The sequence below is a fragment of the Topomyia yanbarensis genome, chromosome 3, assembly GCF_030247195.1.
Source record: "Topomyia yanbarensis strain Yona2022 chromosome 3, ASM3024719v1, whole genome shotgun sequence".
Taxonomy (NCBI): domain Eukaryota; kingdom Metazoa; phylum Arthropoda; class Insecta; order Diptera; family Culicidae; genus Topomyia; species Topomyia yanbarensis.
Genome location: NC_080672.1, coordinates 338,641,674 through 338,669,668, shown reverse-complemented (window position 1 = coordinate 338,669,668; position 27,995 = coordinate 338,641,674). Strand labels below are relative to the sequence as shown.

At 42.8% G+C, this 27,995-nt stretch overlaps 1 protein-coding gene across 5 annotated transcripts in view; it reads right to left on the bottom strand.

Annotated features, from left to right (window-relative positions):
• Positions 1-5: 5 nt before the first annotated feature.
• LOC131689249 (protein split ends-like) overlaps positions 6-27,995 on the bottom strand; it is a 45,179-nt gene continuing 17,189 nt past the window's right edge. For 4 of the 5 annotated variants that reach the window (XM_058974209.1, XM_058974207.1, XM_058974210.1 and 1 more), the window contains 8 exons: positions 24,576-24,770; positions 24,342-24,511; positions 24,011-24,283; positions 23,750-23,953; positions 22,500-23,258; positions 20,118-20,294; positions 19,938-20,062; positions 6-9,748 (listed from right to left, as the gene is read on the bottom strand). In XM_058974209.1, the coding sequence (XP_058830192.1) occupies positions 2,541-9,748; positions 19,938-20,062; positions 20,118-20,294; positions 22,500-23,258; positions 23,750-23,953; positions 24,011-24,283; positions 24,342-24,511; positions 24,576-24,770 (9,111 nt within the window). In that variant the 3' untranslated portion in view covers positions 6-2,540. The remainder of the gene's footprint in view (positions 9,749-19,937; positions 20,063-20,117; positions 20,295-22,499; positions 23,259-23,749; positions 23,954-24,010; positions 24,284-24,341; positions 24,512-24,575; positions 24,771-27,995) is intronic. The other variant, XM_058974212.1, reaches the window with a different exon arrangement.

The following is a 27,995-nucleotide window of genomic DNA, read 5'->3' as shown; positions in this document are numbered from 1 at the left end:
ATCAGTTTATTTTTTAAATATATTTACTCCATATTGTTTGCAATTTTACACATGTCTTATTCACAGTTTACTTTGTATATTTTTTCTACTACTTCCACACTATTTTATTTTAACACTATCCTTCTCAATAATAATATATTTTTGCTTTACTTTTGCAGTAAATGGTTTATAGTATGTAAAAAACTAAATCGATTATTGTATATATCGTTTAATTTTTTTACTCCGCTAAACATATTATTAATCAACATGATTTTATTACCCAAATTTTGTAAACATAAATTCTGCTTTCTAATGTTTACCTTATTATTTCTAATCTTACCTTCTATTACACGCAGTGAACATTTTTGTATGTTTTTGTTCCGTTTTTTTCCTTCAACACAAATAATCTTACAGAATTTCTACGATCTACCTTTTTCTTGAAAAGACCAAAAATAAATCTTGGGTTTCTGGTTTGAAGGGTGTATTTCTCACGTACCGTACCGTGTAACTTATGCAACTTAATGTCAATATTTACACGCTTACGATATTTTGATTCTGTTCGAAAACGATTATCTTATTACTATTTATATTTACACAATAAGAAAAAAATTAATGTCTGATCCGTCTCGAGTGGAACGTCTAGTACGTTCAAAATTTTGAAGGAATAATAGAACGGTTGGATGAATAGTCCGCAACTAAGTTGCAGAGATATTTGTGTTGCGTCTAAACAAAATTTTTCATTCGTGTTAACCTACCATTTGTGAATGATATACATTTCCTGTTGTCGTGGTGTCTACGATGTTTTTATTGGTTCACATTAAGGCATTAGAAGGAGATCCTACGCGAAAAGACCGTTTTTTTTGGTTTATTAGTTTGTGTGAGTCGTTTACCTGACACGATCGTTCTGTTCTGGAGCTAGAAAGGGATCAGATCCACATAAACTGAGAAAAACATCAATCAAGTAAGAATAGCAAGGTGGTTCATTCTAGATAGACATTTGTTTTGAAACCGTAAATTTTGCCATTTCCCTTGGTTTAATCTCATTTGGTTCGCGTGTACTAAGACACAAGAGGCTAATCTATCGAAACACAATGTACAATTTCCACAATATACATTAAATTAAGTTTATCAATTCTAAGATCTTGGTAGACTCGATAATAAGAGAAATAAAACAATACAAAAATACAACATTTAACAAACAGTGAAAAGCTGGGAGAGGTGTGGGTAGGCTGCCCTGCTTAATCTATACTCGCCACTATGAAAATAATACATTACTTTTACTTTTAATATGCCTCTTCGCTTCAATTACCACTTTGTGGAATCAAGGCTAAGCAAGTGGGATAACAAATGTTAAACATGGATCGACGATGGATTTTTTTCAGGCGCGCAATATGCCGGTATTCATACAATAAAACGTGATCTAAGGTACTTATATACTGCAATGCTTATTCTTACAAAAAAAAAAAAAAAAATAAATCCAATGTGATTTGTGCATGAGATATTATTCAGAGTGAACAAAATACCTCTGCGCAGCTAACAGCTGGATATTGCACACTTATATTACGAATACCTACGATACTCGGCAGTCCAACACGAAATCACCAAACAATGTAAAAGTCCCGTTTTATAACAAAATGTTGATTCGATAGCGTGATAGGTATTTAATTATTTTTGGTTTCATTCGCTATATCTACTTCGATTTTTTGTGTGATAGAAGTTAGCGTACAAATAGTGCGTTATTCCAATTTATCCGTTCAATATTTCAATAAAAAAATTGCCACAAAGAAACTAGTGCGGAAGAAATATAGAATGAGTGAAAAGACAAAACAGCTACCCGCGCTTTCAGCAAGTAAATATGATCTGAATGTTTCATAAACACAAGCAAACTAAACAAACAAACCAGTTTATGTGTGGGTCTGTGACAAGCACTTCCTTAAATGTAAATTGGTAGATAACAAAACACCTTGTTTGCATGTGCGCAGTTTCCAAAGGAGTTTATACACATAAACAACCACGGGTCAACTTGTCGGTGATTTAATGTCCGATTGCCAAGTGGCAGACAGATTCAACCAGAAAACGAAATTATTTTTCCAGAACGAAAAACGTTTTCAAGTTATATAAACTGGTCTAGTTCTAATGGTTTATGCTAAAAGTAGTACAATCTCTTCTGCTTCTCGACCATTAACCAGTAATCTATGGTTTTAAAAACTCTTTTTTTTTGTTTTTGGATAACATCCTTTTTATCCATTATTCTAGAAAACTTGTATCCCAGTTTAAAAACAAACTTTAATTAAAAAATAAAATCACTACTAAAATCAACATTTACGAGATAACGATGTTCACATTACGACCTAGAAGTTGTGATTTTGATTCCTACGGGCATCCCACGCCACGGATTCACTACGTGTTCCTGTGGAAGCACTACTGCCGGCACCACCACCGCCACAACTGACGATAGCGGATTCGCGTTCGGCATTAGCCGCCGTTATGTCACCAACAATTTTTGACCGGTTGGGGGGTTCCTCCATCACCGGTGTCACGTTGGTGACTTCCTGTTGCTGTTATAGCCAGGGTGGTCGGTTCATCGAATTCATGGCATCGTACGGTTTATGAATACCTAACGCTGGATGGTAGGCACCCGGTTGTCCGTATGCTCCCGGCGGTGGCCCATGGGCACCCGGAGCACCCAAACCGAGACTTTGGTTTAGCATCATCTGAGCGCGTAGTTCCTCCTGCCGAATGTACTGCTGGTGGAGTGGGTCCAACTGGTTCATGAATTGATATGGCGATGGGCGGGATGATGGGTGTGAAAGGAACTGGTGGTAAGGGGAAGCAGCTGGGGGAGGTTGATGAACAGCAGCAGCTGCAGCCGCTGCCGCTGCTACCGCAGCTGATGCGGTAGAAGCTGTGGGATTAACAACTTTGTCCGATCCGTCCGATGGTCCACTGGAAGACGCAGATGGTCCTCGGGGATGACTAGATGTAAGGTACGGGTACGGGTTGGGATTACTGCGAAATTCATCCAGATACGGAGAATTTTCGTTGTAAAGGCTCGATGGAAGACTGAGACCAGTGGGTCCTGGCCCGAAGTTGAAAGCGCTGCCTGGGACCACGTTCGCTGTTTTCAGGGATATAGCAGATGGTTCTGAGTTTGGATTGGATGCAACGTTGCCGGGGGTACTCGAGGTTGCTACTGAATGATTGCTGGAAGAACTGGGTGGGTGTGACGTTTTGAGTCCAGAATATGACTGGAAACCTTGATGGGCGACGTTGGGTTGCTGCTGCTGCTGCTGTTGGTGATGTTGATGAGTTTGTTGCTGATGCTGCATTTGTTGTTGCTGCTGTTGCAGCATGTCTTGGGTTTCCTTCTTCTTTCTACCACGTTTCGGTTTAACTGGTTCTGTCGGAATAGGTGTAGGATTTGGTACTGACGGTATATTCAATGGAACCTTCTGTGCTTGGCTAAGCAAATCATTTCGCTGGAGGTAGTTTGATCCATAGGCAGATGGTTGATCGCGAGCAGCTGCATTGTAGGCCATCGTCGTAGCCATAGAAGTGTTGAACATCTGCTGCAGCGCTGATGTGGATGCAACCGATCCACCTGTGGAAGACGGATCCGCGGGTAGATTCTTACCGAACATATGGGCTGCTGGAGGTATGTTCTTATCGTAGTATCCAGCTGATCCGGGGGCAGAACCCAGCAATCTTTCGTCAGCTTGGTACAACGAGGATAGAGAGGCCAAATTACGTAATGCAGGGTCCATTAGAGAGGGAGCCGACTGTCCGCTGAATGACTTATAACCGGTGCTGAGATCAATGTTACTGTGCTGCTGCTGTTGTGAAACATTGGTAGGAGGCCGTTGGTCATACCCGGCTGAATTTCCTCGAAGGTTGCCAGCAGAAAGCAAATCGTTCTGATTCGTCTTTGTTTGCTGTGGATGAGACTGTTGCTGTGTCATGCCATAGACATTTGTACCACTCATATCGTGAGCTTTATTGGTATTGGTCTGCATCTGATCGTAGCCCGTCGAGTTTGCTCCACCATAAGTAATTTTTCCACCATCTTGTTGAATTTGTCCAGGACCACCACCAGCCGATGGAGGAAAAGCTCTCGGGAATGTCATTGTAGCTGCTCGATTGAACATATCAAATGCTTTGCTCTTCGAGATGTCCATTGGGTTACCATAACCCATTGCTCCCATAAGTTCAAACATTTGCTGTTGCTTAGCAAGTTCCTTCTCTTTGACGCTTTCCGTTGCCTTGCTTCCCATATTCATGGGAGTCTCTTGCTGTTGCTGCAAAGTTTGAATCTTGCTGTTGTTACTGCTTTCGTTGCTACCGCTGCTGTTGTAGCCCAAATTGATAAGCTCAGGTACTTTGGTTTGTTGATTCTTATTGCCGCTGGCACCTTCTTGTGAATGACTCTGCGAAGTGGCTCCTGTCGGTTCATATGCCTGTCGGCCGTAGTTGGATGTGTAGGGATTGTTGCTCAGCAGGTTGCTCAAATGACTGTGCTGCTGTTGGACGCTCGGTTGACTGTGAGCTGGTGTTAGATTGTTCAGATGTTGCTGTTGAAGATTCTGCTGGGCACACAAGGACGATTGTTGTTGGTGTATTTGTTGTTGAGACTGCTGCTGCTGCTGTTGTGGTTGTTGTTGTTGTTGTTGCTGCTGCTGCTGTGGTGGTTGTGGGGGTATTAAATGCATCTGCTGGGTATTGTGATGAGCTGGTTGGGGCTGTTGCTGTTGTTGAGGTTGTGACTGGGGTTGCTGCTGAAGATGATGCATGTGGGCGGGAGCCGGAAGGCTTGAACCCATACCAATAGCTGAGCTGTCAGTGGCAACGGTGCCAGCTGCAGGATATTGGTTGTACGCCTGCTGCTGATTCCAGCTTGGCTGAGTATTGAGCTGGTTATGAAGCTGAGGTTGCTGATGAGACAGCTGAGATCCACTGGGTTGAACTTGCTGTGGCTGTTGCTGTGGAGAGGTTTGTTGTGGCTGCGATAGATTATTCACCGGTGACTCTGGCAAGGTGACTCCTGCAGCAGCTGCCGCCTGCTGAGGAGTGATGATTGGTGGCGCCAGCTGTAAACTGTTGTTTGTTGTTCCTTGCGTAACGGCTGATTGTGGAGGTTTCGGCGACATAGGTTGAAACGGTGACAGTTGGCCCTGAGAGTATGGTGAGTTTGGATCCTGCTGTGAGTATGGTGAACTGTGATTCGATTGAGAGAACGGTGAGTTGGGGCTTTGGTGAATCGGAGTATTTGGCTTCGATGAATGTTGCGATGGTTGCTGCTGCGTTTGGGTTGGTTTCTGCGACTGTGGCTGTTGATTTTGAGATTGATGTTGAGGTGTTTGATAAGGCGACGTCGGCGATGGGTTGAAAGGCGAATGGCCACTAACGGATTGGGCCGGGCTTTGTTGTACTGACGATTGAGGTGCTAGTGAAGTGTTACTGTACGGAGATAGTGGTCCCGAAGAGGCCGGTGATGGAATGGGTTGATTGTAGTTTTGATTTTGTTGTTGCTGATAGGGCGAGTTGGGTTGCTGTTGGTAGGGCGAAGATTGTTGATTGTGGTACGGTGAGTTGGGATTTGTACTAGGGCTCATCGATGAATTATAGTCCGATTCTTGAGAAGCTGGCTGTTTGTATTGGTCATAGTTTTTGAAGCTGTCTGCAGGGTTGTTAGTAGCAGCACTGTTCGTCCCATACGAATAATTTCCGTACAAATTATTACCACTTATGCCGGAATTAGCAGTGTACAAATGTTGAGAGTATTGTGGATATGGTGACGGTAAATCTCTTGGACTACAGCTTTTCTCCGGGCTGCTTTTGGTCGTAGTGTCCTGATAGAAGCCTACCTTGATCGCTCCGTTCATTGGGTACGGACTCTTCTGTGTTTCGTCCAATTTCGGAGATGTCATGACGGGTGACGCTCCCATCGGGCTCGGATAAGGAGCCGGATAAACGCCTATCCTCTCATCGATTCCTATTCGAGGACTATCAGGATCCTGACTGTACGAAGATCTCTCTGAGACAGTACTCCCAGTACTAGCTTTCCTTTGTCTCGGAGCAGACAGTGAAGGATAGCAAGGGCTTTCCAGACTAGGTACAATCGGGACATCCGAGGGGGATGTATTATCGACTCCCTTGACACCATCATTAGACGAACTTTTGTTTGCAGATTCCTCGCCTTCTTCCGCCTTTTTAGGTTTCTTCGGAGCCCCACCAAAGGCTTTGAACCAAGCACTCAAATTTGGTGTCGCCGACGGTTTATCCGATTTAGTCGCCGCTTTAATTACCTTTTCTGGAGATTCTACCACCTTTCCTGGTTCCGTTTTAGTTAATTCCGCCTTAGCCGCCTTCAAGTCCTCGTGAATCAACAGTTTGTCTACCGGACCAATATCATCATTCGAAACATTCAATGATTCAAGTACCTTTTCATCTCCTTTTCCGTCACTTTCGCTAACATTCTCCTTCTTTTCATCGGCAAACTCATGCTGCTGCCCCAGACCGAAACCTTCAGCTGTGTTCAGTACTGTACCCAAACTAAGCTTCGGCTTGGATTCGTCCGTTTTTACAATCAAAGAATTTTTAACCTCTTTTAGTTTAGACCCTCCAAGGCCACTACTCACACTACCAGCGACACCACCTCCGCCTAATGGGAACAGCTCCTCCGGTTTATTGAGATTCTGAATTGAGCTGATTAGATTGCCTTTGGATTTTCCCGGCTGCAGACGATCGATGGTTGTCCGATGTTGGACCGTTTCTCGCTTACGTGATCCCAACTGGCTCAACTTTTCTTTTAAACTTTTTCGTTTTGTTTCTTTGGGTTCTTTCTTCTGGGAGTGCGGGGGAATAATCGGAGGAGGACCCAGTGGAGGTCTCTCTACAGGCGGCGGAATTGGCGGATGAAATTGGGGTAACGTTGACAACGGTGTAGGTTGCGGTTGTAGTGGTCTAATTGAAGGGGCACTCATGTTGTTGGTAGCTTCCTTCAATGGATTGACATCAGTTAAGTTTTCCTTCGGTTGTCTGGGTTTTATCGAATCCTTCGCAACAGGAAGAATAGGCGGAGTGACACGCTTTGGGGACATAACCATTGAAGCCGCTGGTGTAGGAAGCACAGTTAGAGGTGGCGGAGCTACCGACTGGGGAGAAGGAATAATTGGCTTATCGGCTTCTTCGGGAAGTTGCGACAATGTAATTGGTTTTCGGAAATCGGCAGCATCAATTTTAGCCGTTACTGCATCTAGTTCATCCATTATATACCGAGATGGAGAATTGCTGGCCGAACTATATTCCGAGAATCGTGGAGTATTTTCCAGCCATTTGTTGATATCTTTCAATGTTTGCTCGGTTTCCAACTCCAGTGCTTCCATGTTGGCTCCGGACGCTTTCGGTTGTTTGTTCGCCACTCCAGCACTAGGTCGCGACGAGGTGACAGGATTTGCCTTGTTTGATTTTTGATTAGTTTTTTTGCTGTTATCGCATTTGTTCTTCAAAGGTTTGGATCCCTTTTCGACAGGCGAAGCAATGGGTGTGGTTACTTTTGGCGTCGTAACTTCCGGCGGAGGAGAGTCATCCACAAAATCGTACTCGTCACTGGGGTCCACCTTCTTTTCGACTTCTTTCTGCTTCTCCGTTTTCTCAACTTTATACGAAGGACGCTGCTTATCAACAGGAGATGGCTGCTCTGGTGTAACCCATTTGGGAGGTGGTTCCGAAACTGGAGATTCTGTGCGGAATTCACTAGAGCGATCTCGTTTTCTGTTGCTCTTGGCTGTCTCTTTAGAATAGGTGATTTCTTCATCATCTGGCTTTACCGTTTCTTTGAGAGCAACCGGTGAGGCACTTGGACTAGTATCATGAAGTTGAATCGATTTTGGTTTCTTTCGGTTGGTTTCGTGAACTCTATGTTTTTGTTTTACTGGTTTTTCGACAACTGGCGGAGTTGTTGGGACTGGCAGGGTTACCAGCGCTTGATTTCGACGTCGTTGTTTAATGAGATCATATTTGTCCTTGATATCGGGCGTAATCGGTCGAGCGAGAAGCTGCTTTGTTTGCATAGAGGTATCGTTGACATCGTCAAAGTCCATAGAATGGTCTGAGAATGAAGAGTAGTCATCCCTAATTGAAGGCAGTGGACTGGGAGATCGTGAGAAACTCCTAGACGAACTTCTATCCCTGGGAAGTGTTGTGTACTTGGAAAAATCTTTCGGTTGTTTCTTAGAGGCACTTATGATTTCCTTCTCTGTTGACTTCTTGTTCTTAACTTCTATCACTGGCTGTTTTACTTCGTCTTCGTTACAGGAGGTAACCAACATGGGTGTTTCAACTTTGTTGGTTTTGGATTTTTTATTTTTTCCCTTCAGTTTATTCTTTTTCGGTTTCTCTTCACTCTTGATTTTATCTTTTAATTTTTCAGTTTTTTGTATGTTTTTCTTGCTTCGTTTTTCTTTTTTAATATCTTCTTCAGTTAGGTGCTCGTTTGCAGTATCCTCCGAAGCGTAGCCGCTTTTTTTCTCTGGTATTCTGGTATCGTCAATATCTGTCAACTTCCTTAAATCTGGTGCTTTATCTTCGTCTTTTTCATTCTCCACATCGACACAATCGCTTAAAATCTCTTGCTTTAGTTCCTGTGCTTTACTTCTTCCTTTTCTTTTCACAGGAGAAGGCGAAACAGAGCTGAACGATGTGTCTGGATACTTCGCAGGTTTTTTGCTAGTTTTCCCAGCATCCCGTTCCGAAAAGTGTTCTTTCTTTCGTGCTTTTTTGCCATGTTTTGGTTTCACTGACACCATATCTTCCCGTTTATCTTCGTTCTTAGGTTTCACCAGCGGTTTAGGAGACAAACTTAGTGGTCTAGAAACCGGAGACAAAGTTCTTGATCTCGTCGACGATCGCGAACGAGACCGCGACTTCTTTCTACCTCTTTTTTCTGTTTCCCCTCTATTATCTTTCTTTTCAATTTTTTTAGACTTTTTTGTCCTACATTTATCCTTCGCCTTTTCTTCCTTGCGCTTTAATTTAGTGGTAGATTTTTTATTCTCTTCATTCCGATCCGGAGTCCGATACCGTTCCCGATTTTCTTTCACACTTTTCACATCTATTTTGTCCTCTTCATCTTCATCGTATTCACTTTCGTCTTCACACTTATTATCATTTTCAAATGTTTTGATTCTTTTTGCTTTTCCTTTGAACACTTTATCTTTCTCCTTGCGCTTTCGTTTCAATCCTTTTGAATTCGAATCTTCTGGATAGAGTTTTGACTCTGACTGTACATCGACTTTCCCCTTCTTTGCACTGCTCCCGTCCCCACCACTCTGCTTTTTCTTAAAACTATCTTCACTGACCTCAGTTTTCATTTTCTTGGTATCCTTATGCTTCCCTTCTATCTTGCTACTGCCGCTAGCGGCATTCTTTGTCTGCTCCGCCGTACCACTTTTACTGTCCTTTACAGTGCCACTACCACTGCTACCGGTCTTACTACTACTGCCACTCTTCTTACTATTGCCACTTTTGTTTTCCTTCGAGGATTTGTTGTGGCTGTTATTGTTGTTGTTGTTATTGATATTACTCGCACCGGCACTGCTACTGGTTGATTCATTGCAGCTTTTTCCAGTGCCAATGCCGCCGCTGGCAAACGGTTTCTCCTTGAAGATGGGATACTCCAACGTTAGCTCCTCATCGGACGAGTTTGAGTCGAAGTACTTTTTAGTTGCCTTCTCGAACGCCAACTGCAGGTTGTTGACCATTTCGGTGTATTCTGTGAAAAGTGAGAGACATAATTTGTTAAGAAGATCTTTTCGTATGGATTAGTCGTATTTCTAGAACCAACAGGACTTCATAAATGAGCTGATTCAATTTACTGAAGAGTTAGAGGGTTACAAACTATTGTGCTTTTAAGATGCGAAACTTGGTTGAAAGGCGAGGGACCAAATTATCATATAACTTTCCATGTTGGAATACCAATGATTATGTCATGGCCCATATAAAACGTACATCTCATAGCGTTTTTATTTTTATGTGGTCCGGTCTAGTCACTAAGTATGTGTATGAATTGAGTGGCTGGCGTCCAAAAGGGGACAGCCAATTTTTTTTCCCAAATTACCTTTTAGCATTTTTAACAGTTCTAACTAATCCACGTGTACTGTCATATGAGAAATTTAAAAAAAAATGTTTAGATTTTTTTTCCTATGAGCAGTTAAAGTTGACCATGGTAGTAAACCCAGTACTAGCTGGCGTTCAAAAGAGGATAACCCCGCGGTGTGTCTTATCGAAATTAGAGTTTTCTTGTTAATTTTCCGAGGACTTAAGAAAAAGTAGTCTATCGATTCGCCATCTGTAAAGGTTATGTTGTAGATCACTTATAGTTGAACTCAATATTATAATAATATTAGTTGGATTGCGTTGTACGTTGGCGTTTCGGCCCAAACAGTCGTTCCTGAAGGTGAGTGTCGCTCGCATACTTGCTATGTATGACTATTTTCTATTTATTATTTTTCGTGCACGAATGTACATATATTGTTGAGCGCATTGTTTCGATAATTCTAGTGAAAGTGTCATGTTTCTACATAGGAAGTTGACCGAGATAATTGGATCAAGAAAAAAACGGTTCATTGTGGTCGGAAAATGAAAAAAAACCTGTTTTAATCCACCTAGCGGTGCAATTGTGCCTTTCTCAATCATGAACATGAGAATTTTTCAGTTGCTTAAATTTATTAAAAGCTTTCAAATGTATACATTATAATTTTGTTATACACGTCTTGACAACTATATACAAGAAAATAAATCCTTCGAGTTCTAAAATTTTGCAAAAGAAAAAATAGCCACGGTAATATTGAATTGAAAAAAGTAGCGAAATCGGCCAAGTCCCAAAAAGTCGATATTTATAAAAAAAAAATTTCGAGACGTTTCATGCATTTCAAAGATGTTTGGCATCAAAAATAAGAATTCGATTTCTGAAATTTCATGGGGTCCCCCATTCGAAAAAAAAATTTGAGTTCCGGCCTTTATGGGAATTTCATATGTGACCGGACGGTTTAGTCTATATTTCCGGAACCATGTAAGCGATCCGTACGAAATTTTATAGCCATCTGTGGGGATATTATAGCTATCATTTGGGACTAAGTGTGAAAATTGGCCCAACCATTTCTGGAAAACTGATGTGAGCTCGTTAATTTTGAAAGATAACCGCTTTTCCCGGGCACTTCTGGAACCGTCAATAGTGTTCAATGTAGTCAACAAAAGTTTGGTTGGCCGTCGGTGGCCAAAAAGACTTTGAATATCTGTTAGTGGCCTAATACTACAAATCGAAGTAGTTGTGGTCACATTTTGGAAAAATTTTCACCTTTCTACATTCATTGCAGAATTTATTGAAATCAACATTTTCAGCGTGATCGTACTCATCACCCTGTAATTCCGGAACCGGAAGTCTGATCCGTTAGAAATTCAACAGCATTCTATGGGAACGTTGTACCTTTCATTTGAGACTAAGTTTGTCAAAATCGGTTTAGCCATCTCTGAGAAAAAAGAGTAACATTTTTGGTTACATACACACACAGACGCACATACATACACACACATACATACACGGGGGGGGGCACCAGGGACAGGAAGGACAGGAGTGTAGGGGCCTAACGAACCCCCTCCCTACGGCCCTACTGCGAGTTGGGGAGTTTTGCTAGGATATGGTGGGGCTAGGATTGGGCTCTTCTAAACCTCTAAAAAAAGCCATAACTCCGAAAGCAGCTCCGACGAAGCGAGTCTGTGCCGCTTCTGCTAAGATCCTAAGATTCCAATAATCTAAGATCTTAGCAATAAATGCGCTCTAGCCCAACCGGAGTGCCAATCGGCACATCAGGATCGACGCCAGTAACATCCTGATTATGGCATACTGGCCATGGCGAACGTCAACGGACAGGACACGGATCACGAATAGGATGGCGACTTTGAGCTGACAGGCGTGCTGTTCTACTCCCTGAGTAAGGAAGGATGACACCGACTTGAAATGGCGAGTGAGCTAACAGCATGGCTGCCTCCGTCCCAACAAAACCCTGGCAGGTCTCCGGGCACATTCGAAACTCGGCATCATTTAGTTGGTGGTACTAGGTTCGGTTGAAGCATTCCCGATTTACGCTGATCCGCCTCTGAACACTACTCCCCATTAAGCATAGTGTCAACCCTTGCATGACCTCACTGCTGCTTTTTGCCAGCATAGATAATCATGGGATCGCGAGAGGCGACTATGTGCAGCGAGTGGAGATAGCGGCCCTGAGTTGGGACCCAATAAAATGGAGAAACAACAAGCAAGCAATATAAACGGAGCAGGCACGGTGAATCCATTTGCCAGAGGTGGGTTGGTATGGTCACCACCACCAATGGAAGCTGAAGTCATTCAGCAAGAGCAGGAGGAGGGGAAGCCGAAGCAACAGCAACAGCAGCAGCAAAAACAGCCAGAGCAGAGCGGAATGAGCTACACCCCACAAACGCCAAAAGTAGTGGCAGCGAAGCACTTGGTGGAGGAGCTCCACAAGTTCGTGGACACGAGAAACAATGTCGATAAAGACATTAAGGAGATGGTCATTAAAATCCGGAATGCGCTACTGTCTGCCGTGAAAGAGTATGATACGGCAACGCAGAGGGCGGATTCAGCTGAGCGAGCATTGGCGTCGGCTAAGGCCACTATCCCCCTAGCCCCTCCGAAACAGGGTAAGGAGAGGCAGATTGGAGTTGAGAACACGTCAGTTCCCATAACTCCAAAGAGGACAAGATCCTCGCCAGGAGACGAAAGACCAGGCGAGTCAAAGAGGCAGACGCTCGAGAAACACGGGAAACAGAAAAAGAAGAAGGAGGAGCGAAAAGGGGAGCAGAAGAGGAAATCAGAACCCTCGGCTCGTCAGAAGGCGCCTAAAGGAGAATCCGTGCTCGTCAAAGCAAATGACGAAACTACGTACGCAGCACTGCTCAAAAAGGTCAGAGAGGACGCGGAGCTGAAAGATTTGGGGGAAAACGTGTTAAGAGTCAAGCGTACTCAAAAAAATGAGATGCTCCTCGAGCTGAAGAAGAATACTACGACTAGTAGCTCTGCCTTGCAGGAGACTATAACTAAATCAATGGGTGGAAAGGCAGAAGTTAAAGCCTTAAGCTCGGAGATGGTAATTGTGTGCCAGGACCTTGATGAAATAACGACGGAAGACGAGCTGAGAGGAGCAATAAAGCAGCAGTGCAAACTGGGCGAGGTGCACACAATGATCCAGTTAAGAAAGGGATACGGAGGAACGCAGACAGCGATGATTCGTTTACCGGTAACCGCTGCAGACAAGGCACTGGAGGTAGGTAAAGTTACAGTTGGATGATCGAGATGCCTACTGAGAGCCGGAAACGACCATCAGACGGGTGGCTTTAAATGCCCAGCCTACAAGAAGGCGACTGATGGAGATGACCCAGCTAAACCTGAATCACTGTGATACCGCACAGCAACTGTTGTGGCAGTCTACGACAGAAACTATGTGCGATGGCGCTTTGATCGCAGAGCCTTATCAAGTCCCCCCTAATAACGGTAACTGAGTTGCGGATAGATCAGGAACCGCTGTGATACAAGTGATGGGTAGATTCCCCAACGAAGAAGTGGTACAACGTTCATATGAGGATTTCGTGATAGCCAAAATCAACGGCATCTTCGTATGTAGCTGCTACGCTCCTCCATGGTGGACAGTAGAGCAGTTCAGCATAATGCTGGAGCAGTTAACCGAGCAGTTGATCGATCGGAAGCCGGTAGTCATTGGTGGTGACTTCAACGCCTGGGTTGTGGACTGGGGCAGTAGGGTAACCAACACAAGAGGGTGTATCCTGCAGGAAGCTTTAGCGAAGTTAGACGTACGATTGTGCAATGAAGGTTCTGTTAGCACATTTCAGAGAGACGTGAGGGAGTCTATCATCGACGTCACATTCTGTAGTCCCTCATTGACGGCGAACATGGATTGAAGAGTATGCGAAACGTATACGCATAGGCGATTCGCTACCGTATCGGTCAACGGAACCCCGCGGCAGTACAGAGAAGGGTGACCGGCGAACGAAAGTGGAAGATGAAAGCCTTCAACAAAGACCTCTTTGTTGAGGCACTTCGGCCGAACGGCGGGACCGAGAACGTGGATGCAGCTGACCTAACAAGAAGGATGTGGCGGCTTGTGACGCCACAATGCCGCGAAAACGTCCAGCTTACTGGTGGAACGAGACGCTTAGTACGTTACGCGCTGCTTGTCTCAGAGCCAGAAGACGGGCTCAAAGAGCAAGGTCGGAACCAGATAGAGAAGAGCGTAAGGCAACGTTTCGGGAAGATAGGGCCGCTTTAAAACGGGAGATCAGACTTAGCAAGTCAGAGTGCCACAAGAAGCTATTCCGAGAAGTAGACGCCAATCCCTGGGGTGACGCATACCGAGTCGTGATGGCGAAAACGAAGGGTCCGACGACGCCAGCCGAAATGTGTCCGAGCAAGTTGAAGATAATCGTCGAGGTCTTTACCCGAAGCACGATCGAACTATATGGCCACCGACACCGTACGGCGAAGAAGAAGGAACAAACACGGATCGGCAAGTAACTAACGACGAGTTAGCAGAAGCATCGAAGCGCCTCATATCAAAGAAAGCCCCTGGTCCGGATGGAATACCAAACGTGGTACTGAAAGCTGCGATGCTGGCATATCCGGACATGTTCAGGATAGTGCTGCAGAAGTGCCTATATGAAGGCAACTTCCCCGAAATGTGGAAGGTCCAGAAGCTGGTGTTGCTGCCAAATCCAGGGAAGCCACCTGGCGATCCGACCTCGTACAGGCCCATATGCCTGCTGGATACACTAGGAAAACTCCTGGAAAGGATCATTCTTAAAAGGTTGACGAAATTCACGGAAGGTGAGCGCGGACTGTCCAAGATGCAGTTCGGTTTCCGCAAAGCAGCATCAACAGTGGATGCAATTCGGATAGTGCTCGAGAGTGCTGAGAAGTCATCTAAACAGAGGCGAAGAGGAGATCGATACTGCGCTGTGGTCACGATGGATGTGAAGAACGCGTTCAACAGTGCCAGCTGGGAAGCCATCGCTGCATAGAATGAGGGTTCCCGACTATCTATGCCAGATCCTGAAGAGCTACTTTCAGAGCAGAGTGCTGCTGTACGAGACGAGCGAAGGGCAGAAGTCATTGCGTGTCACAGCGGGCGTTCTTCAGGGCTCCATTCTCGGTCCAACCCTTTGGAACGGGATGTACGATGGGGCCTTAACGCTGCAGCTGCCTAGGAAAGTGAAAATCGTGGGTTTCGCGGACGACGTTTCACTAACGGTGATGAGTGAGACACTTGAAGAAGTGGAGGTGTTGGTGACGGAGACAATAGATGCGATTGAGAGCTGGATGAACGGGGTCAAGCTGCAAATAGCTCACCACAAGACGAAGGAGTTGTTGGTCAGTAACTGCAAATCGGTTCAACGGATGCAGATCGACGTCGGAGGGCACGTGATTGCATCGAAGCGTGCATTGAAGCAATTGGGAGTTATAATTGACGACCGGTTAAGCTTCAACAACCACGTTGATTACGCCTGTGAGAAGTCGGCGAAAGCAACGAACGTAATAGTGAGAATCATGCCAAACGTCGGCGGCCCGAGAAGCAGCACGAGACGTCTGCTATCTACTTTTTCGTCATCGATACTCCGATATGGGGTTCCTGCCTGGAAACCAACCGTGAAAAGCTAAACAGGACATTCCGGCTGATGGCCGTACGAGTCGCGAGTGCCTACAGAACAATATCGTCGGAGGCAGTATTCGTTATCGCCGGGATGATCCCTATCTGCATTACCCTGGCGGAGGACGTGGAATGCTATCAGCGGAGAAATGCACGTAACGCTAGGAGACTGGTCCGAGCGGACTCGTTGGCTAAATGGCATCAGGAGTGGGACAACGCGGAGAAAGGAAAGTGGACCCACCGACTCATCCCAAATGTGTCGACCTGGGTACATAGGAAGCATGGAGAGGTGCACTTCCATTTGACGCAGTTTTTGTCCGGGCATGCTTCGTCACCCCTTTGCCCGAAGTATGCGACTGTGCAGGAGACACCGGAACACGTGGTCTTCGAATGCTCTATGTTCGAAGAAGTCCGTAGGGGTATACCTGGTATATCGTCGAAGAGATGTGCCGTGACGAACATACCTGGGACGCTTTCAACAGAGTGGTCTCGAGCATACTCTCCGAGCTGCAGAGGAAGTGGCGAAGAGACCAACTAGAAGCCACAAATCGGGTTTCGAGAGAAATTCCGCCGCTGGGGAACTCTCCAACTGTGTAGACTAGGTCCACCGCCGGGGACCAGTTGAGTAGCACGTGACATAGCACCGAGTTGGGTTGTCGGGGCGCCTGTGAACCGGACGTCAAGCTTCACCGGAATCGTTGAACCGATCTCGACATCCTACCGGGTAGCTCGTGAGTAGGCTAGATCCACCGCCGGGGATTAGACCGAGTAGACCGCGTCGCAGAGCTAGCAGTGGGTCGTTGGGGCGCTGGTGAACTGGAAGTTACGCTCCAACCGGAATCGCCGGACAGACCTCAGCACCTACTGTATGGCCCGTTGAGTAGGCTAGATCCACCGCCGGGGACTCGATCGAGTAAATCGGGACGACGCGGTGAGCTAAATGGCTCACAAAAACGAACATCGGAATCAGGAGAAATCTACCGCTCGGTTGCAGGAGAATAGGCTAGATCCATTGTTGGGGACTAGACTGAGTAGTTTGCAAACAAGTGAGGGCGGGAGCTGAATGGCTCATCGGGAAAGTAGAGCGAAACAGAACGAGAGGAAGCCAAAGGGCTCAAGAAATTGTGGTGCTAAAACAAAAGAAGAATCGGTATCGGGGGAGCTTCCTTCGCCGGGGAACTCTTCGTCGGCGTAAGCTAGATTCACCGCCGGGGACTAGACTGAGTACACCGCGACGAGATACCACCAGTCGCAGGTCGTTGGGGCATCAGCGAACCGGACGCCCTGCTCCACCGGAATCGCCGAACTGACCTCGACACCTGGTTGGTTGGCTCGGTTTCGGGAGAACTTCTCTCGCCGGGGAATTCTCTGTAGGAGTAGGCTAGGTCCATCGTCGGGGACTAGACCGAGTAGTTCGCGAACAAATCTGGTGCTCAACGAGTAAGCGGCGCTGAATGGTGCGAGAAGGGAGTTGCGGTGCTAACTGGCACAAGGGAGCCGAAGGGCTCGGTGAATTAGAAAGTCTGAAGTTTGCCGCCCAGATTGTCTTCGTAGGGGAGGAGCAATAAGTCTCGACTCACAGCCAGCTTTTCGACTGCCATGCAGAAATTGCGAGTCTGTGTGGATGGTGGAGAATTGGTGGTGTGTCGAGGAGTGGGACTGTAACCCTGCGGAAGAAACGAACTAGTAAGTAGTTGAATTAGAGTGTGTGCTATGCACATAAAAACCCCTCCCCGAAGTAATGCCGTAAGGTAGTGCCGGGGAGGAATCAGGTTCTGGGCAAGAGCAGTGGTTTTTAGCGGGTCGGGTGATGGCAGCCCAAACCCGTTCCCTGAGACATTGGGGTTTTTGTACATTTTCCCTCAGGTCTCAGGGTTTTCCTGAAATTTTTTTACCGCCCTCTAAAAAAACACATACATACACATGCACAGATATTTGCCGAACTCGACGAACTGAATCAAATGGTATATGTCACTCGACCCTCCGTTGAAAAGTCGGTTTTCAGAGCAATTGCAATACCTTTCTATTGAGAAAGCCAAAAACGTAGTATTAATTATTATCTTTCGTTACAGAGTTGTGGTGTCATCGAAAAAGTTGCTGTATGGTAGCTAGCGCTTTATTTGGTTGTATCATACTAGGACGGAATTCAGTTGCTAGTGCAGCTCTGTTTTTATAATACAGCTAGATAGAAATATGGTGCCTTCCAGAAAGTTGTAGGTCCTATCGTTTTAAATATATCTTCTGAAGATTTATAGGTCCTGGTTTTTGGGAGTTTAGGAAAGAAGAAGAAATTTCCTTTCCAACGGTATGCTATGTTATGTTCTTTTGTTAAAAGTATTATGCTGTTTTTTGACCACAATATGAAAGTAACCAATATTTTGTTATATTTTAATTAAAAATATATAAATTGGTTAACATTTTTACTAGGAAAAGTCTTTGTGTTAATAGAAATTTCTGGAGAGCATTTAATTCCGCATCCAGTAATTTATTTTTGATCAAAATCGGTCGAAAAATATCTGAGTTCTTAATTTTTTCCAAATTAGAAACCTGCTCGCATGAACTCTTAAGGGGTTAGTGAGGTATTGTCTCGCACTATAAGATGCTATAATTATATCTTCCGTTATATTATCCAATTTCATGTTCAAAGTTCATACACATAATGTTGAATGTATACGTATTCGAGCAAAAAAATCGTTTTTTTTGAAAATTTCATATGAGACCGTCCCCTTAAAAGTTAATGCGAGCAAGTATCTAATTTGGAAAAAATAGCAATTCTGCCATTTTCAACCGATTTTGATCATAAATAGATCGTTGGATAAGGAATTAAATGCTCTCCTCAAATTTTTATTTAAACAAAGAGGCTTTCTAGAAAAAATGTTAAGCAATTTTCATATTTTTGATGACAAAATTGCAAAATAATGGTAATTTTCGGATTGTTGTCCCAAAACTGCATAGTACTTTTAACACAAGAACATAACATAGCATATCGTTGGAAAGGTCATTTCTTCTTCCTTCCAAAACATCCAAAATTTTTAAATCGGTTGAAAAATGACCGCGCAAAAAAAAAAATAGTGCCGCCGGTTTCGAAAAATCGTTTTTTTTTTGCTATTGTTTATAATGCGGGTATAATATAATAACTGACTGACTGACCTGTCTTCCGCTTCAAGTAGCACTTATGTTATTTTGTTTATTCCGGCGTCAACGGTTTCTCTGCTTTAGTGTCGTTTGTCAACTCCCATGGTGGACCCAGTTTCAAGTCGATTTCGTGTTTATCATAGCAATAGATGTCTGTGTTTTGCATATCGATATTCGCCACGAATTCAAGTTAAAACGTGATTAAAAAATGTTACGATGAGAGCTCTTGATGAGCTACGGGATGCAACATGCGCAATACTAGATCAAAACTGAAGGTATACCAGAGCCCGGTGCGTGTACAAAAAAGTTCGATGACTGTAGCAGGTCTGCCAGCACATTACCAACCCCGTTTGCTCTGTTGAATGCCATAAACGATGCCCTGCGTTGAAATGTCCAGCAATGATCTATGTCTAGGATCGCTTCATTAGTGTTCTAGCATCATATTGGAATTGTTATAAATCTACATTGAACGGCTGCTGTTGAATTATGCTGCTAATGCGAGCACCAAAAATTTTAATTACTTTGGTTTTCACATGCGGACAATTAGGATCACCCTACATCCGCTTCAGCCAAAAGAAGCAGTTTGTCGATCATAACAAATGCTTCCAAAACCTCAAATCTCTAAACTCAAGTAATAGAAGCGTGAACAATTCAGGCAAGATTTTTGAAAACAACGTATCTAAAATAAACTGACATAATCGAATTCCGAGCTTTAGAATGTACGTGCCAACAATTTTTTGTATCATTATTTGGTAATAATATTGAAAAATGTACGTTCGAAATCATAACGAAGAAGCAATTGACACATCAACAGTGTATAAATGCAGTTTCGTCATTATAGTTTCGTTAGTTTTGGTACTGCTGTTACAGTTGCGATTTTTAATTTGATCAATTTCGTTAACTAAATCAATCAACTGGGACACGCAATCCAAACTTTCGTGTTGTTTAAATATCAGTATTTCAATTTGTTAGACAGTATGCCAAATAATCAATGTGGCAACCCGCTGAATAACTCTATCACCTAATTAGAAATACATACACATTTATCACACAAATACTACTGCTCTCCATTCATTCCGACGCTGTACTTACCATTCGCCTGTCCATTGTACAGTCGACAGTTGTTCACGATCAGTCTGAAGTCGTTGCGAAAGTCAGCAAACGACAAATACTCCCCATTGTCCAGTTTCTCCTCCATCTTCTGCAAATCCATCGGTCTGTAACGAAACCAATAAATCACATATTTTATGGCATCAACCGATCATAACCTACCGCCTGATAATGGAGTAATACCGCGGGGCAATGTCCTCTTCCACCGGATCCATGAACGGCCACGCATCGTCGTGGTTCTTGATGTACTCGAGCACTTTATGCATACCGATCTGGAGAACCTCCTCGGTTTCGGTAAAACTAAACGACGAAATCAGAGTGGAGGAATATGTGGTGAAACTGTGGCGTATTGGTTTGGAAAATACCGAAACACCGTTGTCCCATATGTTTTCGATTCGGTATGATCGTCCGGTGAACCGATGAAGGAGGTGTGGTGCGATGATTTTTTATACAGTATGGGTGTGCAAGTTGGGATTAATGATATCCATAGGTTGACAGGTCCGAGGTGGTTTTTTAACAGGTAGTTGGGTTGGTTAATGTACACAAACAACCGTGCAGATTGGTGTTAAGGTGCACAACACATGTGCGTTCCCACACGCGAGTACAATACGTACAAAAGTGTGTTTATTGAGGCAGCGGGAAAAAGAAAAACGGACTAATGAGTACTATATATATCAACTACAGGTTTAGATGTGACCAGATGATTAAGCCATGAATTTGAGGTTAGGTTGGGGGAAAAGACACTATTATTCTATCTTATATATGATCTACCGAGCAGAGTCTGACAACAAATTGAAAACTAAACTTGATGTTGTGATGTTCGGCAAATGACTACTCAGGTTGTTGTCGTTTTGACGGTTAAAAGATCAAAATGGAGAGCAGAAAAATTGTCCTATAACTTCAAACAGAAAACTAATTCTGCTATCAGTGAGAGTAAATTTATAGCTCATCGAGAAATTGAATTTTTTTTTATAACGAAATATGTATTCACTGTGATGTTTTACCAAAGAAATATAAACATAGAAAATTCTTCTTAAAAACAAGGATAGCAAATTGAGATCAAAATTTGATGTTATATTTAAAAAATCTAAAAGTGATAGCTCTATAAGATTTCATTTATTTTTATCAAAATATGAATTCTACTTGTTGTAATTTTGATGTTCGGCTTTGCTCGGGCTGTGTTGATCCATATTGATCTGAGCGCCATAATATTTTTCATACTAAATTCAATTTTTGGATTAGTTATGAACAATGAAGGTTATGTTACTTGCTTCCAATAAGTAGTAAAGCTCTCAAAACTAAAAAGATTTGCGTGTTGCTAATACTATATTGAAGACGATAGTGTCTTTGATCATGTATGTTAAAACGGCGCTCAGTACTCCTTGGCTCAACATAGACCATACGTTCGAATAAATCGTAGCAAACTTATGTCTGCACAGATATGGTCGAACAATAGTTATCGAATTTTTAAGCTACATTTTATACTACGAGTATGGAGTGAAAAATGGTACTGATCTTCATGGGCCCTATTCTCACAGCGACGTCACCTAGTGACTAGAAGAACATTTTCTTCTAGTCACTAGGTGACGTAACTGTGAGAATAGGGCGCCATATACGATAGGAAGAAACGTTTACAACATGACAGATATTGTTACAACTAGATACCAAATACATATTTCATAAAATCGATTAAATCAGATTTCCAATTTAATTTGTAGATACAGGTTTGAAGCTAAATCTTTTTTCCAAATAGTCGATTGAAATTAGAGCGTTATTTAAGGCTCAAGTTACCTCAAGGCTTGGTAGTGTGCGTAAGAAAAATTGTGTTCAGCTTTGCCACCAGATTATCCATTTAAACCTTTTCAAAACTCTAAAAGAAGAATATCAGTCGATTTATTAGATCATCACGATTCAATTCATGCAAAATACCTGCTGGAAAAACCATCGGCTTAGCTGGATGGTGCTTTTGAAAAAGTGGCTGTGATTTTTTATCACACTACCACACCGAGCTGGGGCACGCAACACAACTGCGCAATGAAAAAACCACAGCCACTTTTTCAAAAGCACCATTTAGCTAAGCCGATGGTTTTTCCAGCAGGTATTTTGCATGAATTGAATCGTGACGATCTAATAAATCGAATGATATTCTTATTTTAGAGTTTTAAAAAGGTTTAAATGGATAATCCGGTGGCAAAGCTGAACACAATTTTTCCTACGCACACTACCAAGCGTTCAATTCTAACACATGCTTAAAAAAGGTAACTTGAACCTTAATGCCAACTTCATCTACATGATAAGCAATCTGTTGTATTTTTTGGTTTTAAAAGAAATATCAGTCTAGATTATAAACGGGTTAAGAACGACTACATAGGTGTGAGGTGTGTACTGCACGAATGACGATGAGCATTTACAATGGAGAATTATGTTTTATTACCGGAAACAATTCATTCGATTCGAGGGTAATATTTTAGTAAAATACAGTAGATGCAAAAAAAAAAAAACAATAAAAAAACTACTTCAAGGATAACGCCAATAAAAACTCACACTTGCGAGGCTTTGTTCTTCTTCTTTCGGCCAGCCCCTTTCACTGTACCAGCCCCGCCGGCATTTGAATCACCGCTCTTGCTGGTCGAACTGCTGCTAGATGTTTTCGGTGGTGTATCGGCGAACGGCAGAATCACCGGTCCTGTGACCGACGAAAGCGAATTGTTTGTCTGTCGTCCGGGTAACTTGGTAGTAGTGGGAGCCATGTTGCGATTGTACTGGAGAAGTCGTTCAATCTCGGCACTCAGCGATTTGTTTGCTCGTTTGGATGTTTCTTTCTGTTTTTGTTGCTTCGTTGAAGCGAACGGCACCGGTGTTGGCGGGGATGATGGTAATTCTTCCCTCAGAGGCGACGATGGAGATTTACCCCGCTTCCGGCTACTCACACCACTGCTGGATGTATCACTACTAGCAACACTAATGCACGAACCAACTTCGGTACAATTATTATTGTTCAACGATTCAACGACTACACATGTACTTGTTTCGTCTTCGCCGTCGTTATCGTCGTAATCTTCTGGGTCACGTTTAGAGTCTTCCGATACCACTAGAATGTCCGCGCTTGTAGTCTGTTCGGAACCTAACTCAGAGGAAGGGGAAGCTGGAAAGGTTGTATGTTTGGTGCTTGAATGCTTACTAAAAGTAGTATTTGGGATTAGGGATTCTCTCTCTTTTGGCTGAAAAATAAGATCACTGGTGAGAGGTTCTGGCGAGCTTGCGTAGGTTGATACTATACTTGTGACCGAGTTCGAACGTGACCTGAAATGTGTCGTACAACAAATATACAAACAGAGAGAAAGCAGATGTTAGTAGGTACTGTGCAACAAACTTTCACGATAAAGCCATTCTCATGTGAACTACCAATAAAAAGCGAAATGAGAATGAAATGAATGATTATGGACATAAAACAGAATTTTAGAATTAAAAGAATAATAATGAAATGATGATTTTAAACATCATGCATACATACAGCAATTAACAATAGAAGAAGAAACAAAATAACATCTTATCAATCACATAGTAGCTCTCCGACAAACTAGACTTGGTATTTGCTTTGGAAAGTCAAATTTTGCATTGCTTTGGTGCTTAACGAAAGATACACAGAGAGATCTACGGAGAGCTGGATGTTGTACGATTGATTGCCGGTTGATATTTTGCTACTTTGTGTTGTCTATTTGCTCTTCTCTTGCGTTTTTTTCTTGTTTGCTTGCTTGCTTGCTTAGAATAGCTTAATATCTCTGGCTGCTAACCGTCGTTCGGCACGTTTGGCTCTTTCTTCGGGAAGGCTCGCTGGTTTTGTCTGGGTAACACTAACGTCTACCTCCGGCGCGCGTTTTTTCTTGCGAAGAGCTTTTTGTGTTTGTTGCTGTTCGATCTCTTGCTGACGATATAGATCAGCCAGACGACGTTCCTCGCAGAGCTTTATGCGAGAGGATGTTCGACGCTCCAGAAGCCTGCAATGGAATAAATTGCGTTAGAAATGCGACAACCGACTCTGTTTAAATACGTACTTGTTTCTGCGTTCACGCTCCTTATCGCGGAAGATTTTCGGAATGTTTGGCAAAAAATTCTCCTCCAACTGTTGATGAAGGGCAATAACGTTCTCGTTCTTAGAGTTTTGGAACTTGCCAGCTAGATTTCTCCAGTCCTCCTCGGTGAAGCAAATGACTTGCCAAACTGATCGCTTGGACGACTTGTTACCCTTGCCTGATGGGGTTTCGTAGTCCTCCCGGTAGAGCCGAGTGCCGAAGAAGTACCAATAAGCAGATCCTTTGCTATCGTAGCTGTTGAATAGAATCTAATTTAAATATGAACTAACTTTTGATCGTTGTCTAAATATACCCAAGTGGTTCGACACGCAAACTGTCCGCTTGTAGATTTGCAAAACTGTTATAAACGTCAGCGGAATCCAAGCGAAAGTCGCACAGATATTTCAAAATTAAGATCTTGGTACGCAGAGGAAGTTTCTCGAAGTCGGTGTCGGTGTTGAATGGGTTGTCGATATTATATTCCTAGTGAGAAAGTTATACAAAAGATTAAAATAAAATACCACACAGAAATCGGTGACAATATTACCTGACATTTTTGACGGAACAATCGTCTCAGGAACATCTGATAGTTACTCGGACTGATGTGCTCTACGATCTGGCTGAGTGCGTCGCAACCCTTGAGTAATGCAACTATGAGGTCCGATAGCAGACGTGCGTTGTAGATTTTCAAATCGACCTCACTCTCGACGTCGGCATCGGTCAGCAGGGCTTCCTCGAGATCCTGAAATGGGTGAGTTGTGATGTTAATCCAAGAAGTATAATAATCGAATGAAAAAAATCTTGAAATGCTCGATTTGAAATGAAGAAAATTTTAACGGAAAAACAAAGGCATGTGCTAACTGTCAATGGTAATCAATACATAAGTCATTTTAGAACGAAAACCACTGATCTAGAGTCAATGGAACCCGAAATTTGGAATCTTGAAAGGTGATACCGGAGATACCAAATATTTCTAAAAGATCTGATTTTTACCGCCGCTATGCGCATAACTGTCCCAAGTTTTACGGGATTCCCTATACGGCCGTTATACGCATATTTGTCCCACACTGTTGCCTCATGGCCGAAAGAAACTGGGAGTATCAGCGTTATGCAGTTAACAAGTTGTGTGCGTGAGCGTGGTTACGGCATTTCAACTGATTGCGCAAACCGTAGAAAGTTCTATTCGCAGACGAAACACATAGTTAACACACGGCTGCATTTTTTGCGTTATCATTTAAAATTAATTTATGATGTGTTTCTTGCTTATGGTAACAATTTCCAAATCTTGCAAAAGTTGAATGTAGCTGAAGAAATTCTTTATCCATTATCATCATTATCTCGCTTTTTGAGATTTTGCTGCTTAGTTGGTTCTGATTTAACACCGACCATATAGTCCTATAACGATAAATAACAATCGTCTGAAACAATTTCAAGAATTTTGAAGCCTTTTAATGGTGCTAGTTTTAAAACATCCGAATCATATTCTAGTACTGGAACACCCCTCCGGAAATCCAGCTTACCGGGAACAAGATCCGGTTGATTGTTACAGATTATAAAAAAAATCTGGATGAATTTCTCAATACAAAACCTCCAAAAAGGTTGTATACCATTCCACCGAAAGCCATTCTCCAGAAAGCCATTCCCCAGAATTCCATATCCCAGAATGTATCATTCCCCAGAAAAACATTTCCCGGACTGTACCATTCCCTATGAAAGCCATTATCCAGAATGCCCCATTCCCCAGAATACCTCATGCCCCACAAAAGTTCATGTTTTTATTCATTTTTTTGTGATGATGCCATAGGTGTAAAGTTGCGGAGGATGTACCGTCGAAAACGGTGACCTCTCTCAAGCAAAGCCGTTAACCACTTGTATTATCGGTTTACTCGAACATAGGAATTGATTCCTTCTTTCAAACATGAGCAGTTCTTTTAAATTGTATGCCAAATAACTTTTGCAAACAAGCTAGTGATCTTTTCGTCTGCCCGGTTTATTCAAACATAGGTCTTGATTTCTTTTTTCGAGCTTTCCTAAAATCTATATCAAAATCGAAATGAATGCACATGAAAGGTTTGGTGGGTTTTTAGAGCATTTAAGATCTCTTTGGCATTGGTACAATACTTATACCATAGAGTAACAGACATAATCAACAATTCCTCGCCAACGTTAGCGGTCATTTTGAATTGAATATATTTTTAATTGGGACTGTTATCGCATTTGCGATTATGGCACCACTGATATATGCGCAAGTATAAGGGGGATAGACTGATAAAAAAATGTTCTTGGGCCTAAGTGTTTCAGCAATGTTGGTTATAGGCAAAAGGTCTGGATTGGGGAGAAGCCGAGAACCGGAAGCCGAAACGATAACAAAAAAGAGTGGCCAATGGTTTCAACCGGAACACCAACCGTTTCTGTTGGGTCTACTGTCATGGAGCTCTGTATAAATTATCTGCCAGAATTTTCTTTGTAGCCGGGACCGTCAACCAGGAAAGTATCTTTGATATAGCCGTCATATGAATACAACCAATCAAACGCATCAAATAAGAAACTACGATCGTAGTCACTATCTCAAAAGACTTTAAATAAACATAGCGTAACTTCATAAGTGTATCAAAACAAATGTTCCAAAAAATGAAACTCAAAGGAAGGGAAGAGAAACTCTTTTAGAAAATGTATTGAAATGAAAAATAATCAGTACTAACAGTGCAACATAACGCTTTAAAAATTGTTAAGCTTCTGAACAAGATTACACAAAGGCATTTGGCATAATATCGTTTGACATAAGACATTATAGGTTTGAGTAAACCGAGCACTCGGGTGGATCGTACTTTTACGTACGAAACATTCCAATTCAAAAGAAGGATGAATACTCTAAAAACACACCAAACCGTTTGTGAAAATGTGCATCCATTTCGATTTTAATATAGATTCAAAGAAAGCTCGAAAGAAGGAATCAACAACTCTGTTTGAAACTATCGGGCAGGCGAAAGGATCAAAAGTTTGCGTGCAAGAGTTATTTGGCATAAAGATTTAAAGAACTGTTCATGTTTGAAAGAAGGAAGCATTTCCTATCTTCGAGTAAATCAGCTATGCGAGTGTATACCTGGCTTGTTTGCAAGTAGTGGCCGCTTTCTTTGGATCCTAGGAAGGGAGCAATCGCTTTCTATGGTTGGTGCCAAATGGCTCTCAAAAACACACCTGTACCGAATTTCGCGATTTGTCCTATATGTATATTTATATTATTAAAAAACAAATGTAAAAATATTGCTGTTGTCTAATGCTGGTAGCAGTGCACTCTTTGAGGGGAGCAATATGGCTAACATTCTGAAAAATATTTTTGATTTTCATCAAGATTTTTTTCACTTCAAAAAATGTCTGGAATATGGTTACATCTGTGGAACTTCTGAGCATTGGTTCATTTTGGATATGGTTTTCTGGAGAATAGTTTTTTTCTGGGGAAAACACTTCGGTGTATTAGTTTCTGTGGAATGATTTTTAGGGAAAGTCATAAAATTCTTTATTTTAATTCGGAATGAATAATGTCCTAAATTCCGGTTTCAACACAATGCAAATCATTTCAAACGTGACCGAATTGAAAGCGAAGAATATCGTTCGATGGAAGTGGGAAGGAGTAGTACAATTGAAAAGATCAAATCAATAAAAAAGTTAAACTTTTCCGGGGAATGACTTTCTGGGAAATGGTGCATTCTAGAGTATGGAATTCTGGGGAATGGTACATTCTGGGAAATTACTTTCTGGGGAATAGTATATTCTGGTGGACGATATACTGGGGAGTGCAATGCTGAGGATTGGCTTTCTGGGGAATGATTTTCGAGGGAATAGCATACAATCATCCAAAAATGTCCAAATCGTTTGAAAAATGCCTTTCATGAACGGGTACCCTTGGGTACACTTGTCGGCCTGTTAATGGTGTTTTTTAGTTGGACACAAAACGCTAGAAAGCCAG